The 14,710-nt window shown below is 37.8% G+C and overlaps 1 protein-coding gene across 7 annotated transcripts in view; it reads left to right on the plus strand.

The window, feature by feature from the left end:
* SCMH1 (Scm polycomb group protein homolog 1) overlaps positions 1-14,710 on the plus strand; it is a 167,546-nt gene that overhangs the window by 50,179 nt on the left and 102,657 nt on the right. For 5 of the 7 annotated variants that reach the window (XR_003569305.1, XM_027864558.1, XM_027864557.1 and 2 more), the window contains exons 3-4: positions 2,738-2,892; positions 10,238-10,306. Coding sequence is in view for 5 of the 7 variants with exons in the window: in XM_027864558.1 (XP_027720359.1) it covers positions 2,880-2,892; positions 10,238-10,306 (82 nt within the window). In the remaining 2 variants the exon portion in view is untranslated. Of the gene's footprint in view, positions 1-2,737; positions 2,893-10,237; positions 10,307-11,511; positions 11,525-14,710 lie in introns of those variants that run through there. The other 2 variants (XM_027864559.1, XM_027864563.1) reach the window with 2 other exon arrangements.

Below are 14,710 nucleotides of genomic sequence, written 5' to 3' on the forward strand. Positions count from 1 at the left end.
GGCTCAATTCTTTTCCTCCCCCTTCTTCTGGTGGATCATCTCAAAGGAGCATTATCCTCTCTTTGTCACTGCACATCCTTTAATGAAGTGAAAGGAAATGAGGGAAAGCTGGGCCTGGTAGATCTGCTAATAAAAAAAGGCAGACAGATCAGTCAGCCAGCCTCCTGACCCAGCCCACAACTCTTTCTGTTTTTGAGCCATTTGGTTAGTTCATCCTTTCTGGCCACAATGGCACAAGGGAGAGGAAGCACAGTCTAGTAGAAAGCATCCTCATGGGGGCCAAGAGACCTTCATTCTAGTTCTAGGCTACTACTAACTAGCTCTGGGCTACTCTGTTCACTGCTCTGGGCCTCTATTTCCTTATGTGTAAAATCGGTTTAGTATAGTTATGTCTCTTATGTATACCAGAACCAGTGTCTGTATTTTCATGAGGGACTATTTGTTAGTTAGTCATAGGATGCAGTGTAATATAATGTAACAAAGATTTATCAAATGTTTACTTTGTGTAAAATGCTTCTAGGTGCTGAGGCAGACACGAAATTGGCATATGACAAAATCTCTGCCCTCAAGGGTCATAGGATTTAGACCTGGAGAGGGGCCTTAGAGATCATCTAGTAGTTCATCCCTCTCATCTTAGAGATCAGAGAGGTTAAGTAACTTGCCCAAGGTCACACAGCTCTTAAAGTGTTGGAATTGAGTTAGTTGATGCAGTCTCTTCTAGCCCTAAATCTATGATCCTAAATGTAAAGTTGGAATATGAATCCAGGTTTTCTGACTCCTAAATCTTTATTCAAGTGCTAGATTGAGTGCCAGATGTGTAGGCAAGAAGAGCAGGATTCATAGCCTGCCTTTGACTCTTACTAGCTATATGAACATGGACAAGTTACTGAACCTTTTTCAGCCTGAGTTTCCTCATCTGTATAATGAGAGTAATAATACCTTTAGCATCCATCTCATAGTGTCATTATGTGGTTTAAATGAGATAATATGTGTAAAGAGTTTTGCAAATTGTAAAGCAATGTATGAATATAAGTTATTATTTCCACTATAACACATTGCCTACCCTCCTTTGGTATAATACTCTCAAAAGCACCTATACCTTAAACAACTTTGAATTAAACAGCCTTGACTTCCCTCTTTTCTTGTTCCTTCTTGTCCCTTTGCCTAAAATAAATGAATGAATGAATGAAAGCCCACATTCTTTCAATTAACTTATCTGAGCATAACAGCTGACAAAAAAAAATTAGCTGTGGTTGAAAGAGACCAGTCCTCAGTTTAACTTCCATCTGTCCGCTCTTGCATAGCTTTTTGAGTCCAGTGATTGGACTTTATTCTTTTATACTCTATTCCTCCCTCAGCAGTGTGCACAGGACCTCAGCCAAAGGTTACTGAGGTGAATGGTTGTTCAGGTTTATGTATAACAGTGCTTCCATTATCACCTTAGTCAAAATTACCCAATATATTCTTTGTAGGGTTTTGTAAGAGTTGAGTAGACCTTGAGGTTCTGTGAGCTTCCAGCAACCTTTGCTATCAAAAGTTGTCATCATTTTATGGTAAAGTCTATGGCGTAGTGTTAGGCAGATAATAGTGATGGTTCACATTTTTATAATGGCAATAGCCAAAAGCAATATAAAGCTTAGAGGTTTACAAAGTACTTTCCTCGCAATACTCCTCTAAAGTAGTACAAGTCTTATTTCACTCATTTTTATGTCTAGGGAACATTGAGGCTTCATCAAAGATAGGTGATAAGATCATAGAGCTATTGTCAGAGCAAGAAATGCCTTTGGTAGGAGCCTGAAATTCTTGGCTGATACCTTAAGCACCCTTGGGAGATTGCTGGTTTTTTTGGCCCAGTTTGATTCTTGTTTGTCTGGCTGGTAATTATATTTGTTTTGTATTTTTATGTGGTCAAATACACAACATATGAGCACTGTGTCTTTATTTCTTTTAGATGTACAGGCTCAGTTAACTTTATCCCCCTGAATCTCAGGTGCTACTCAAAGTTAAGAAACAGTCTGTGGCAGCAGCTACCTTCTTATAACATAATACCAGTTTAAGTAAAAATAAGTTACATATTTAAAAACTCCTCTACAATGTATCCAGCCTTTGAAATATTTATTAAAACTCTTTTCATGTAATATTCTCAGAGGTCTTGTTGTTTAGTCATTCAGTTGTGTCCAACTCTTCACAACCTCATTTGGGGGTTTTCTTTGCAAAGATACTGGAGTAGTTTGCCATTTTCTTCTCCATCAAGGCAAACGGAAGTTAAGTGACCTTCCAGTGAGTGTCTGCAGCTGGATTTGAACTCAGGTCTTCCTGACTTTAAGCCAGGCATTCTGTCCACTGAGCCACATAGCTAACCTCCATTATCTTGCTATGCTTGTCATTGAATGATAGTATTATGTGGTATCATTTATTTAAATTTCTTAGCACTTATAATGGTGAGTCAAGAAACTTGGGATCTACTCCCAAGTCTGTCACTAACTTGCTGCATGATCTAGGACAAATCTGGGCCTCAGTTTCTTCCTATATAAAATTAGGAGGTCAATTCCTGCCAGCTCTAAAGTTCTGTGATTCTTTATGTATTGTTCTCCCCCTTTTATAGATAGAGAAACTGAAACACAGGGAATCTTAAATGACTTACCCTGAGAGTCATGTAGCAAGTCAGGGGTGGATCACTGTTTTTCAGTACTATAGATCTGCCTAGTAATAAGTATTTCTTATCCCTCTTTTGCAGATGGGAATGCTGAGGCACTGTGAGTGAGTGAAGGACTTGCCTGGGGAAATGAATTAAAGAACTCCTTTCTGCGGTGCTGTTACCCTTGGACTGCACCTTGGCTTTGTTTCTATAAAGCCATGACATCATCTCCATCAGGAGTATGACTTTTCAAGGTAGGGTGGGGCAGCTTGAAGCTTTGCTCAGATACCTAAAAGGATTCTTAAAACAATTTAGCTGCTCTACAAACCATTACCATCTGTTCTTAGAACCTGTAGCCCTGTCTGAAAGGTAAGAACCTTCTTCTGCTTTATGTGATAACATTTTTAGCAATAGTAGTTGGATTTATTGGACACATTTTTTGCAACGTTGAGCTTTTAAATTTCCAGATCAAATTTAGGTTCTCTGGAAAGTAAGAGCCTAATAGAAATCTTTAAAGCTTAATAACTCTTTATGTTTAAACATAAACAGCTTTAGAGTTTGCTATTAATTACTTTTCTTATCGCTTGTGTTTGGTTTATGCACAAAAAGCATTTGGCCTGGCTTTCTGTCAAAACTTCTGTAGCATTTTAAGGTTTCCAAAGTGTTTCTTTACAACAACCATGTGTTACTCTAAATGCTATTTTCCTTGTTTTGTAGATAAGGAAACTGAGAACTAGGTTTGTTAAGTGACTTACCTGTAGTCATACAGCTAGTATGTGTCAGAGCCTCCATTTGAGCGCAAGGCTCCCTGACTCTTTAAGTATAGCACTCCTTCCACTTATGTCACATTATACTTCCTCTCAAAAAATTACAGCACTTAAATTCTTTTCTTATAACAACTCTATGAGGTAGATAGGTGCTAAGTCCTTATCTGCAGTTATAGAACTTGAAAGGGGTTTCCATAGAAGAATCACAAATTCGTAAAGCAATAGCCTTTTTATGCCTGGTACATTTTAACTCACACAAAGGGAAGCCCTAAAATGAAACCCTTGGGGGTGGGAGCAGGGGTAGTGAGAGAAGGCAAAAGAAAGAAAGGAGTGTCATTTATGGTCCATAAGAGAAGCTTTCCTTGAATTCAGCACACCCAGCTCTGCCAAACTGTCCCATCTCTTCTAGTTGGCAGGATGTGCTTGGGTTGCAGTTACCTTCAGAATATCAGGGCAGCTCACACAGACTGGCAAAGGTTCTAGGTTTTATAGGGAGGGGGAAAATTCTCACTCAGGTGAGGTCACTTTGGTTTTCCATCTCTTACAGCATACATAGGTTCAATGCTGGGTATTGGCTAATGGGGCAGTGCTGGCTGAAACAAATAGGGAGCATGGAAATTTCCAGAAAATAACAGGATGGGAGTGATAAACAAAAATGGAGGAAACCTGCTGCAAATGAGCCTTATATGTCTTAGAGAAGCCAAGAGATTTCAGATTTTGTGGACTATCACAGTAGTATAAGAAATATTACAGCTGTGATATTGGGACAATGTGGTTTCAAATCCTGGCTTTGCCACTTACTAGCTGTGTGACCTTGATTACTTTCTCTCTCTGGGTACTTTACTTTCTAGCTCATAATCCTGTGATTCTCATTTTATAGATGAGAATACACCTCTTTTATAGGGAAATGCAAAAAAACTTCAGAAGGATATGATGAAAGGGTTTACTGTGATAGAAATGGAATTTAAGTGGTTAATTGAGCAAGATTTAATAAGAAGCGGTTGACTTTGCAGATTTCTACCCATGTATTTGAAAAATGTAGGGAGGATTTAGGATTGAGGAAGGAGTAGAGAGAAATAGGCTGGTTCATTTTTTTTATTAATTTTTTTTTCCAAATTAAGATCTGCCTTCTTTCTCTTTCACTTCCCCCTTACCTCCCAACCTATTAAGAAAGAAAGAAATCAAAACCTCTGTTATAAATATATATAACCAAACAAAAATTCCCACATTGGCCATGTCCAAAAAAAAAGTCTTAGGACATGGGCCCGTTTCATCGTGAGTCCTCTAGGCATTGTGTTGATCAGTTACTAAGTCTTTCGGAGTTGATTGTTTTTACAATGTTCTTTCAGAGTTGATTGTGTTTATGACATTGTTGTTATTGTATAAATTGTTCTCCTAGTTCTGTTTGCTTCACTCTGCATCAGTTCATTTAAGTCTTCGAAGATTTCTCTGAAACCACCCCCTTCATCTTTTCTTACAGCATAACCATATTCTATCACATTCATATATTATAACTTGTACAACCATTCGCCATTTGATGGGCACTCCTCTCAGTTTCCAATTCTTTGCCACTGCAAACAGAGCTACTGTAAATATTTTTGTATACATGAGTCCTTTCTCTTTTTAATCTCTTTGGGTTATAGACCTAGTAATATAAAACATATACATAAATAAAATGAGATAATATTTATAAAGTACTTAGCACAATGCCTAACACATAGTAAGCACTATATAAATGCTAGCTATTTTTACAATTAGTAGTAATAGTAGTAGTAGTGATATTGCTGCATCAAAGGGTATTCACAGTTTAATAGCTTTGGGGGCACAATCAAATTCACTCTTCTATGCAAATACCACTTGCCCATATAACTGGATTTTTCAGTGCCAGCTTTTTCTTCTAGGTAAGAAAATGGGAAGAAGGAAATAGCTTACATTTACATAGTATTTTTAAAAAGAAAAAGAAAATATCACACATTTATATGTGCAGGCACAGTGCTTGGCACATAGTAAACACTTCATAAATTATTATTGATTGGTATTATATAGCATGTTAAGTTTTACAAAGTGCTTTTCTCACAACAACCTTGAGATAAGTAGTACATTTTATGTCCTTGTCCCTAAGTATTTATTATCCTCTATTATGCTCATAGAGCATTTATGAGGCTCACAGACGTAGAGGGACTTGTTCATTTTTACATAGCTAAAAAGTACCAGATCTGGAATTGGAGCCCTCAGAGGTTTCTTTCCACTATACTCTGCTGCAATTTAAACCTCTTTCAAGTACAGGTTGGACTAGATGACTCCTTGAGTCCCTTCCAACTCTAGGATCCTTAGATTCTAAGCATTCAGTGACTACCTGACTTGTTGTGACTGGGCTACTTACACAGGGCACTAGACCATCTCCCCATCCATAAAATGAGAAGTTTAGACTATCTGGTCTTTAAGTTCCCTTCCAGCTCAGTTTTCTATGAGCCTATCAAAATTGCTTAAGAAATGCATCACACAGAATACTTCCACGGAGCTTTTGGGAAGATCAAATGAGATCATGTGTTTAAGTTGTTTTTTACCTGTAAAGTACTAGACACAACCTGCTTTATAGAATTGTGAAGGAAATGCCGTGTCACCCTAAAATCCTGTATGAATGTAAATTATTATTATTATTATTATTATTGCTATCATAAATCTATGGTTATTATTAGATTTTATTCTTCTCAGCTTATTAATTGCTGGGTCTATTATGCTGTGCCATTGGATTGGCAATAGTGTGATGCAGTGAAAGAATTTGGGATTTATAGTCAAAAGACCAGGGTTTGATTCCCAGCTCTGTTCTTAACCCATGTGTGACCTTAACCAAGCCACTTAAACTCTCTTGGCCTCAGTTCCCTCATCCACGAATAAGGGATTTGTACCACATAACCTCCAAGGCCTCTTGCAAATCCAGATCCATGATTGTATGTTTATACTATTTTTTCCATTTTGGGGGGGTCTTCCTTTATTTCTTTTTTTGGGGAGGGGGCTTTGTTTTCATTTGAACTTGGCACACAAAATGAGCGCTACCGCTTTAGGACAAAAGGAGGAGCTTGTTCATGAAACTGCAGATCTCTTAAGTAAAATTTGCTTTTCTTTTTAGGTATATATAATAAGTTCAGCATATAACTTTGAAAGCTGGCCTACATATCAGTGATTTCTTCTGGGCTTCCCTCTCCTCTCTTCCTCTTCCTCTCTCCTTCTCCCTCTCTTCTTCTCCCTCTCCCTCTCTTTCTTTCCCTCTCCCTCTCTTCCTTTCCCTCCCCCTCTCTTCCTTTCCCTCCCTCCCTCTCTTCTCTCCTCTCCATCTGTGCTCTCTCTGTCCCCTTTTCTCTCTTTTGGGGGGGAGGCAGGGGAACCTACCTCTAACCCCCTTTCCCTCCTATCTATACCCCCCATTAGAAAAAAAAAGAAAAACTTGTATCAAATTTACATAGTAAAGCAAAAATAAATCCCCACATTGGCCACATCCAAAAATAAATGTCTTATTCTGCATCTTGAGTCTATCATCTCTCTGTGAGGAGGTGAGCAGTATGCTTCATCTTATATACATCAGAATCATGGTTGGTAATTGCATTGGTCAGAGTCCTTAAGTCTTTCAGCATGTTTTTTTAACGTTGTTATTGTATAAATTGTTCTCCTGGTTCTGCTCACTTTGCTGTTTTTCAAGATTAAAAAAAAAAATTAACAAGCATTTATTTTCTCTCCCTTCCCCCCCTTCCTCCCTTCCTGGGCACCATTGAAAAAGAAAAATAGCAAAGCATAACTCTTGTAACAAATAAGTAAAACAAATTTCCACATTGGCCATGTTTAAAAATTCATGCTTCATTCTGCATCTTGTATCAATCATCACCTTTCTGTCAGGAGGTGGGTAGCATGTTTCGTTGTTGATACCATGAGGGGATGGTTGGTCATTGCACTGATCAGAGTTCTTAAGTCTTTCAAAGTTATTTGTATTTACAATGTTGTTGTTATTGTATAAATTATTTTCCTGTTTCTGTTCACTTTACTTTGCATCAGTTCATACAACCTTCTGAGGTTTCTTTGAAACAATCCCTTTGATCATTTCTTATAGCACAGTAGTATTACATACCATAATTTCTTTAGCTTTCTCCAACCAATGGGTGGGTACCCCTTTAGTTTCTAATTCTTTGCCATCACAATAATAGCTATGATAAATACTTTTTGTACATAATGGGTCCTTTTCCTCTTTCTTTGTTCTCTTTTGGTATATAATAGACCTAATTGTGGTATTATTGGGGCAAAAGTTATTCACAATTTAGTGACCTTTTGTTTTTAGTTTCAACTTGCTTTCCAGAACAGCTGGACTAATTCACAGTTATTCCAGCAGTTCATTAAGGTAGCAGTTTTCCAGCAACAATAAGGCATTTTTCTTTTTTGTCATCTCTCCCAATCTGATAGTTGTAAGGTAGAACCTCAGAGTTGCTTTAATTTGTATTTCTTTAATTATTAGTGATTTGGGGCATATGGCCGTTGATAGCTTTGATTTCTTCCTTTGAAAACTACCCGTTTATATCCTTTGACCACTTATCAGTTGGAGTATTCTTAAAAATATGAATCAGTTCCTTATATATGTTAGAAATGAGACCTTTATCAGAGAAATTTAGTGCAAAGATTTTTCTCCCAATTAACTGTTTCCCTTCTAATTTTAGCTGCATTGTTTTGTTTGTGCAAAGGCTTTTTAATTTTATATAATCAAACTTGTCCATTTTCTCTTCTGTGATCATCTCTATCCCTTGTCTGGTTATGAACTCTTCCCCTCTCCACTGATCTGACAGGTAATTTTGTCTTTACTCCTCTGATATGTTTGTATCTAAGTAGTATGTCTTTTTGGTGCTTATCTTAGTATGTGCATTATCTTCTCATGTGGAGTCCTTGGTCCATTCTAAGTTAACCTGCTCTCTTCTTTATATGGTAAATAAATATGGTAAATAAGATGAGATATTTTTAAAGTTCTCCACTAGAGTGTTGTCACTGAACTTTTTTTAGGATTTCAGAGCCAGATTTCTGTCCACATGATTGTTCTTATTATGAGTGGTTTCAAAAAATTTTTGTAGATACTGGGTGTATATGACAGATATGAAATGTGAAATGTGGTCTTGTGTTTAACCTCCAGAGATTAAAAGTTCATCTCTAGCTCTAAAAATATCCTTTTCTTTTAATAAGCAAATATTTTTAAATGTCAAAAAATCAAAATCTGTTTTACTTTAGTGTGAGGTCTTTGTCACTACAAATATAAAATCATAGAATGTTAGAATTGGAAATGCACTTGGAGATCTCCTAATCCAGGGGTGGGGAATCTGTGGACTTAAGGCCACATGTGGCCTTCTGGGTCCTTGGGTGTGGTCTTTTGACTGAGTCCAAGTTTTACAGAACAAATCTTTTTATTAAGGGGATTTGTTCTGTGAAGTTTGGATTCATTCAAAGGGCTACACTTGAGGACCTAGAGGGCCACATGTGACCTCCAGGTCACAGGTTTCCCACCCCTGTCCTGATACAGTCCTAATCCAGAAAAGGAAATTTAAGAACAGAGATAAAAAGTGACTTACCCAAGATCACATGGGAAATTAGTGGCAGAACCAGGTCTAGGACCAGGTCTCCCATCTCCAAAGCTGGGGATCTTTACAACACAGAAGATTGATCACCATGTGTTGATTTTTACTTTTTTGGTTACAGCATCTCATGAGAGAATTGACTATATGGGGTGTAGGGATCAGCTGTACCAATAAATCAAAGAGCCTTTAAGTGTTGAAGTGGTAGGGAAAGGTTATTAATTCAGCTTCAGTTTTGTCACTGGACTCATCAGTGGGAGGGAGACAGCAAGTTAGCTGTCAACCTCTATCTTAAGGCAGCCTCAATCTCAAGAGATCCTGCATAGCAGTATTTTTTAAAAAAAAAAAAAGCCAAATAAAGGTGCAGATGGGGACTAGAAGGAACTTAAAAGGTCATTTAGTTCAGCCCCTTCCTTTTACAGAGGAGGAAACTCATTCGCCGAAAGGGAGAGGGATTTGTCTGAGGTTACACCTTGAGTCAATTGACAGACAGGATTTGAACTCAGATTTTCTAAGTATAAATCCAGTGTTTTTCCATTATGCCACTCCACTTTTGCACATTGCTTACAGTAAGATAGAGGTGTTATTTTGTTTCTTGATAGCATGTAAGGTCAAATCAGTAAGCGTTTATTAAGCATATACAGTGTGGCAGGTACTATGCCAAACACTAGGGATAGAATGCAAGGCAAAAACAGTCCCTGTCCTCAGGAGCTCACAGTCAGTTTGGATGGTGAGGTCTTTACCTCTATGATGGAATATGCTCTCGTGTTAATGAAATATATACCACTTTAAAGTTCAGAAGGATGAGCATTCCTTGGTTATTTCATGTATGCCTCTTTCCATGTAAGGGATGTGTTTATGAAAAGTTTTGTGTACATCAAATATTTTTATGTTGGAATAATTTATGCACTATTTAAAAGAATTTTTGGTGAATCCATCTCTAGACTCCTTTTGACTAAGTTGCTAGTGCCTTTTATCTTTTGTGTTGTCTGAATATTTAGATATTGGCATTGTTTAAAGTGAAGCATAGTTGTATGTTGAGATGGGTTGAATCTTAGCTCTACTACTTACTATCTCTGTGACCTTGGACAAGACCTTCCTCTCTCTGGCCTTTAGTTTCACATCTGTGAAATGAAGCAGTTGGACTAAATGATTTTTCATTCTCTTCCAATTCTAAATTCTATGTATTTTTGAGTTTCTTTTTCATTTGTATACTTTCTCTTTTCCCATAGCAATAGACTGGAAAGATGGTAGAAAGCACAAATATGGCCGCCCATCAGAGCCCACATCCCAGTTCCAAGGTAAGAAAACCTCCTTTGCTGCTTCCTAGCCTATGGAATATCTGTGAATATCTATATTCCTAGCCTATGGAATATCTATGAAGCATGGAGATGTTCAATTCAATTCAACAAACAATTATTAAGGGCTTACTTTGTGCAAGGCATTGTGCTGTTGTTGGGGATACACATACAGACTTGACAAAGACCCTACTCTCAAGGAAATATGATCTAATTTTGGGAAATGAAATGTACACACATACTTGTGCTGTAAGGGAAAATGATATAAATGCAAAAGAGAGGTCTAGGAAAAATGCCAGCAGAAATTCACGGAGGGAATGACGACTTTCCCCATGGAGTTTCATGGACGGTTTCATGGAGGAGGTTATGAGTGATTTAGTCCTTGAAGAAAGGGAGGATCATCAATTTCCACATGAAGGAGAAATCTATTCCAAGTAGGAGGACAGCATGAGCAATGGCATGGAGACCAGGAAGGCAAGCTATGTAGGGAGTAGAACATACAGGAGTATAGTTTTCTTGGAGTATAGAGAACATGAAAGGGGGTAGGAACATGAGGTAAGGAAAATTAGAACCATATTGTGCACAGCCTTAAATGTCAGAATCAATTTATACTTTTTTCACTTGGTATTGGGGAGCCACTGAAGGTTTTGAATAAGAGTAGCATGGTCAGAGGACTAAATTGTGAAGATTACTCAAGCAGTGAATGAAAGATGAAATAGAGTTCATAGGTTCCTGGGCCCATAAATACAGAACTAGAAGAGATGTGGGGAAAATAGAAGTAAAGCGTTCAGTTAGGAGGCTGTTGGAGAGACTGTTCAAGAAGGGCTGAGGACTTGAACTGAGGTGGTTGGGGGAGGTGATGGTAACAGGCAGACGCGAGAGATATTGTAGAGGTTAATTGACAGAATTTGGCATCTGATTAGTTTTGGGGGTGATGGGGAAGGAAGATCACTCACTCTGATGTCTGGAGTAACTGGAGGGACGGTGACACCACATAGAAAAGTTAGAGGGAGTAGCCAGTTTGGGAGGTCATTCATTTGACATCACTTAGCGCAAGACTTGGTTGTGTCTAAGAGGACGAATGGCCTGCTATGGTTAGTTAACCATACCAGGAATGGGCCGTCTCTGCAGGGCTCTATATATTTTACTTAATGTGGTGGTTTGTTGATTTATGTTGCAACATCTCTTCCTTAACAGAAGCCGCTGATATTCTAGAACTAGGTAAGCTATTTCTCCTACGTTTTTACAAAACAGAGAAGGGGTAACATCATGTAAGTCACTTACACCAAGAATTCAGTGTACTTCATACTAACCTGAAGTGTCCTGTGTTCTTCTTTGCCTAATAGAAGCCCTTGTAGTTCATTTGTTCTATCAATTTGTCTTAAATGGGGGCAGAAAATCCAGTTAGGAGGTGGTTGCAGTTAGGAAATCCAGTTAGGAGCCCAGGCGAGCCATAAACAAAGCTAACAGGGAAAGAAGACATAATTACCTTAAGGAAAATAAGAATCTTGAACTGAACAAAACCATGAACCAAGATTCAGAATAAGTCATTTTTGAACTCTGTTGTTGATTAGGTCCCAGAATTCTGAGCCTACCTACCCAAAGTTTTTAAAAATGTACAGTGAAACAGGCAGAAAAACTGTCTATTTTCAGACGCTTGACTGAACCATCCAAATATCCTGTAATTGGAATTGAAGTGATTCTGTGTTTGGCTCAGGTTCCTATTTGGTAATAATAATCTTTCCCCATTCCAAACAAGATAGTATATGTAGAGACCTGAGTAAGTGACTGGAGTTTGAGGAATAAAGTTAATGGCTTTGATAATTGCAATGTCAACTTTCAGGCATAAGATTTTAAAATCACGGGCCTCACTACTTAGGGTCCCTTAAAATCCCTGTACACTTAACATAGCATAACAGTTAGGATACAAGTGTCCTGATTTCTATCAGTTTAGGTATTTCATATATTTCAAGTATTGCAACTTCATTTCCTCTTAAGAAGATTGGCATTTAGTATAGTCCACAATTGTTGCAGTCATCACCTTTGGGCCCAGTCTCTTCTGCCTTCAGAGTGCATGCTGCTTGCCCTAGTCAGGGTATAGGCAGCATCAGGGCCTAACCAATGTCAGAAAGTCCTGTAGGAGTGGCTAAGGTGAAAAACTGGATGTGAGCTGAAGAAGCTAATGAAAGAACTAAGCACTATCTTGAACTTTGTACAATCTAAATCTAAAACATGCTTTGCTCAGACCAAACACTTGACACGTACTAGCTGTGTGACCTTGGGCAAGTCACTTAACCCTGATTGCCTCACTAAAATAATAAAAAATAAATTAAAAAAAAACAAATAAAACATGCTTTGGATAATCTGTTAACATTCATCTGTTAACATTCTTCCTTTCCCCCTGTCTAAGAGTACCACAGTAATCTTAGGTACTTCCTTAACCCAACATGGCCATTTGCTTCTATAGACCTGAACAAGTCACCTAATGTCCTCAACTCTTCACTTCATTGGTGAACTAAAGAGGACACAGATTTTTTTCTGGCAGATCTGTAGGGGGAATTGTGTTAACTTAAATCCCTTTTGCCAATTCAGAGTGCCATTCAAGTCCTTTAAAAACCTCTACTTTTGTTAATTAGAACATTCCTTAGCACATGCCCAGTAATGACTTGGCGCATTCAGCCTGAGCTCACGGCCCTGATGGAATATAATGTAATTCATAATAAATTTGTTAAAAAAAAAATCCGTTTTTCTACTTTGGACTTACTATAAGAACTGTCAGAGATCTGAGTATTAATTCCTTTTTGCTACCCTAGGTGACTTGTGTTCAAGGATTATAGAATTATACAATTTTAGGGTCAAATTTCAGGGTGAATTGGAATTGGAATTGTGGTCGAAAGGCAACTAAGAGTCATCTCTCTTTTTTTAATTAATTAATTTATTTTTAGTTTTCAACATTCACTTCCACAAGATTTTGAGTTCCAAATTTTCTCCCTATCTCTCCCCTTCCCCCACCCCAAGATGGCCTGCATTCTGAATACCCCTTCACCCAATCTGCCCTCCTTTCTGTTACCACCCCCTTCTCTTATCCCCTTCCCCTTCTCTTTTCCTGTAGGGCAGGATAAATTTCTATACCCCATTTCCGGTATATCTTATTTCCCAGTTGGATGTAAAAACAATTTTTAACATTTGTTTTTAAAACTTGGGATTCCAAATTCTCTCCCTCCCTACCCACCCTTATTGAGAAGGCAAGCAACTTGATATTAAGAATCATCTCTTGGTCAAACTCTCATTCAATAAAGAATCCTTTCTGTCACAGGATTGTATCATCTGACCTCTACTTAAATGTCCTCAGTTACAGGGAGCTCACTAGACAGTTCATTCAACTGATAAGTTTTTTTCTATATCTTTATCCAAAATTTGCCCTTGTAAACTGATCTACTGGTTCTTATAGAGCTTCTGAAGTGAAACAGTATATCTGTCCCCTTTTCTACTTGGCCCCCTTTCAAATATTTAAAGATAGCTGTCATATGCTACTGCTCAGTAGTTGTGATCTTGAGCCTCAATTTCTTCATATGTAAAGTGAACTAATTGAGTTAGGTGATATCTAAGGCCCCTCTCAGCTTTAAAATTCTGTGACTTCATTTGCCTTATCTTCTGTTTTATAGCTTTTCTTTTAAATCCATTTTCTTCAGCTAATAGGAAATGGTTTCCAGGCCCCTCACCATCCTCGTTGTCCACCTTTGGATGTATTTTGATTTTTCAATGGACCTCTTAACATTTTGTGCTCAGAAGTGGACATTGTGTTTTATATCTGGGTCAGACCACTGCATAGTACAGTAGAATTATTACTTTCCTATTACATGTGCAACCCTGGGCAAGTCACTTAACCTCTGCCTCAGTTTCCTTACCTATTAAATGAGGATAATAATAGAACTTATCTCTGAAAGTTGTTGTGAAGATCAAATTAGATAATATTTGTAGGGGCAGCTAGGTGGCGCAGTGGATAGAACACTGGCCCTGAAGTCAGGAGGACCTGAGTTCAAATGCAGCCTCAGACCAAACACTTAACACTTACTAGCTGTGTGACCCTGGGCAAGTCACTTAACCCCAATTGCCTAAAAAAAAAAAAAAAAGAACTTGAGATAATATTTGTAAAGCACTTTGCAAACCTTCAAAGCACTATATAAATTTAAGCTATTATTATTATCATTTTACCCTAATTCAATTAAAGCAGCATATAATCTCAAAATCTTATTTTTTTTGTAATTGCATCACAGTGTTGATTCAGTGAGTTTATATTCAAATAGTCAATGAACATTTATTATGTGCCCACTGTGTGCCAGGTAAAGTACACAGAACCATACAGTACCATATGTGAATACAAAGAAAGCAAAAGACAGCCCTTGT

Source organism: Vombatus ursinus, unplaced genomic scaffold (genome assembly GCF_900497805.2).
Source record: "Vombatus ursinus unplaced genomic scaffold, bare-nosed wombat genome assembly UNPS02014775.1, whole genome shotgun sequence".
Taxonomy (NCBI): Eukaryota; Metazoa; Chordata; class Mammalia; order Diprotodontia; family Vombatidae; genus Vombatus; species Vombatus ursinus.